This window comes from Echinococcus granulosus, assembly GCF_000524195.1.
Source record: "Echinococcus granulosus chromosome Unknown EG_S00154, whole genome shotgun sequence".
Lineage (NCBI taxonomy): Eukaryota > Metazoa > Platyhelminthes > Cestoda > Cyclophyllidea > Taeniidae > Echinococcus > Echinococcus granulosus.
In genome coordinates, this window is record NW_020170534.1 from 63,267 (window position 1) to 65,957 (window position 2,691).

The 2,691-nt window shown below is 38.9% G+C and overlaps 1 protein-coding gene across 1 annotated transcript; it reads right to left on the reverse strand. All coding sequences in view use genetic code 11, as the record gives it.

Annotated features, from left to right (window-relative positions):
* On the reverse strand, positions 1 to 1,805 carry EGR_09574 (hypothetical protein; the record flags this gene model as incomplete). The annotated part of the gene is made up of 4 exons (XM_024498823.1): positions 1 to 147; positions 747 to 1,004; positions 1,354 to 1,414; positions 1,738 to 1,805. The coding sequence occupies 4 exons, from the start codon at positions 1,803 to 1,805 to the stop codon at positions 1 to 3; spliced, it is 534 nt and encodes a 177-aa protein (XP_024346763.1).
* Between the last annotated feature and the right edge of the window lie 886 nt (positions 1,806 to 2,691).

The window sequence follows — 2,691 nt, forward strand, 5'->3', positions numbered from 1 at the left end:
TCATCTAAGTGGGATAATGTTCTCAAAAATTTGTGCATAACCTAACAGGTGAGATGTGTGCTTTTCAAGAGTAGACCTTAATTTCAGAAATAATTCTGAATCATTTCGATCCACCATTCGATTTTGGTTTACTTGTTTGCACGACTTCTGGTTTCAAAACCTCAAGTATAAACCAGTCTTTCCCTATGTAGTTTCACTTGCCTCACTATAAATCCTGACTTGTTTTGTTATCACAAAAAACTCGAGCGTATAAAACATTTAAGCCGAGTTCAGATTTCCAAGTCGGCATATCTCTGGGTCACCATAATGTATGCTACTTTTGGTTGGATCTATACAACGTAGCCAGACAGATTAATTAAATAGCAAATGAAGCGTGCTAGGTATAATTTATAAGCATTGAACCTCTTTCTTAATATTTAGACTCCAAATGATCCTGGGATGCTTTAAAGCCTACACCTGGTCATTGTTGAGGTTACATCGCTAATGTGGCAGTACTTGCCAGTTCAAATCATGCATAGCTTTCGTTCAAACTTGCCATTGAATGGCATCAATTTGGCGATAAAGTTTTTCTACTTAGCAATACGTGTCTGTCATTGCGTGGGGCAGAAATGTTGCGTCTATTATCAGGTATTTTAAAAACAAGATGCGGTTTTATGCCCTTTCATGCAACCGCATTAACAGAGTGGTAAAGAGATGACGAGCCTGAATCAAGTGAGTCACTTTGAGAAGTATATAATATTACTTACTAGTACAGAACATAAAAGGAATTGAGATTTATATGAATCTAAATTTCCCATCTTACATGCCTTTTTACATCTGTTAAGTTTGTCAATCAAATCAGATTGCCTAACAGTGGTGCATAAACTGTATCTCTCATCAGTAATGCAGTCAATCTCTGGCCCTTTTGTAATTTTTGGGCAGAAAATTAGGCTTATGCTAAGACAAAGGCGAAGAGGAATATATTTTTGCCCGTGAAAGTTAAAAAGAAGCCTTAACCACCGACCCTGTTAAAAAAAATGAATAATCTATAACTATTTGTCCCTTTTGGACTACATTTCATGTCCGCAGGATTGGCTTTTTTCTCCAGGTTTGATTTCTGAAGATCTTACTACAGCAAAGTGAGCGCCTATAAATGGCAAAAGAGGATTTCTTCACTGGTTTATCCTTTGTGCTTTCGAAAAGATGTAACAACCATAAGACAGAGGTATACTTAACGGTGATCCGCTCCTAGAATCCCTTGTATTACTGGAGCAAGTAAAGACATGCAGCTGTGCGCTTTTAGGGAATCTGTCCAATAATATAATAATTTACTTCCAAAAGAAACTTTTCTATTCATATCTTAATAGGCCCTACTACACTTCCCAACCATGCTTCTCTTCCCTTTATATCTTTACAGATCTCTGAATTGACTGGCCTACATTTTGATACAAGGAAAATGATGGAATTCGGTCCCATCCCCTTTGCAGATTTCATGTGTCTGGTTCTCAGTACAAGCCTTCACACTGCTGTGACTAGGTTTCCTTTGAGCCATTGTAGACCTTAGTCAGAGGCAGATTGGTTTTAAATTGGTTGCTGTACTCGAGGTAAGTCAATTCTTCATCGGAAAACTGGTTTATAAGTTAGAGGTGCCGCAGTTGGAGAGTCTAGCTGCGTCTGGAAAAAACATGAGAGGCAGTTCTGTTTTTGGCGCTACTATAACACCAATCGCATTTGTTTGGAACAAAATTTATGCCGTACTTTAAATTATTTTTACTAAATTGTGATTTATTTGGAGTGTGATTAACAAATATGGTCAAATAAACCATTTCCCGGTCTTTTTTAGAAGTTCCTTATAAAACTAGGCATTCTGGGTTGCATTTTAAGCAATAAAACTGGAAAATGTGTTTTTTCATTCCTTCAAAACTGCTTACCCCATAGCTACGGTAATTTTGGTGCGTGACGATTGTGTCGAAGAGTAATCCAGTGCGGTTTTTATTATCCTTCTCAAAGACAATCGTGACGCGAAGACAGGGAAATGAGGAGCGCTCTTTCGAGCACTTGTTCTCGCATTTGAGTCGACCGACTAGGTGAAATTCGATTTTCATTACCACGCAGATACCGGGTTCAAATTCAGACTCGTGGAAGTAGGGCAAAACAAGCATGTGGACCAGGAAGGAGCCAACTATGAGGGAGGTGGTCAAGGTCACTGCGCAGACAATATAGGTGACCTTAATGAGGGTCACTGCAGAGCGGCGTCGGGGGCATGAGCACACAATCATGTCTGGCGTCTCATCCTCTCACATTGCAAGCCTCGGTCAGGCCTTCATCAAGGCTGGATTGAGAGGACCAACCTTTCCTCTGGAAGCCTATGATTGGTTAAATGAGTTGACCAATAGAATGCTGGGATTGCAAGGAGCTTTGAGTTTCTTGAAGTTAACACGGAAACGCTTGTTCCAGTTGAGCAGAAAGTGAAGAAGTTCTGATAGTCTAGCACTAGAAATGTGTACATATTCTTTAAGTGTTTCTAACATCACTATTTTTACTTACTAGTTTTTTAGTGACAAAGTCTACTTCGAGAAAAACCATACTCGCATTTGGGCTTTATTATCTTAAAATCAAAGTTTACAAAGTGAAATAGTCTTCTTAAAGTGCACTTCAGGGTGAGCAAAGTTTTAATCGCCAATATGACTTGGAAACCACAAACAGTTGATG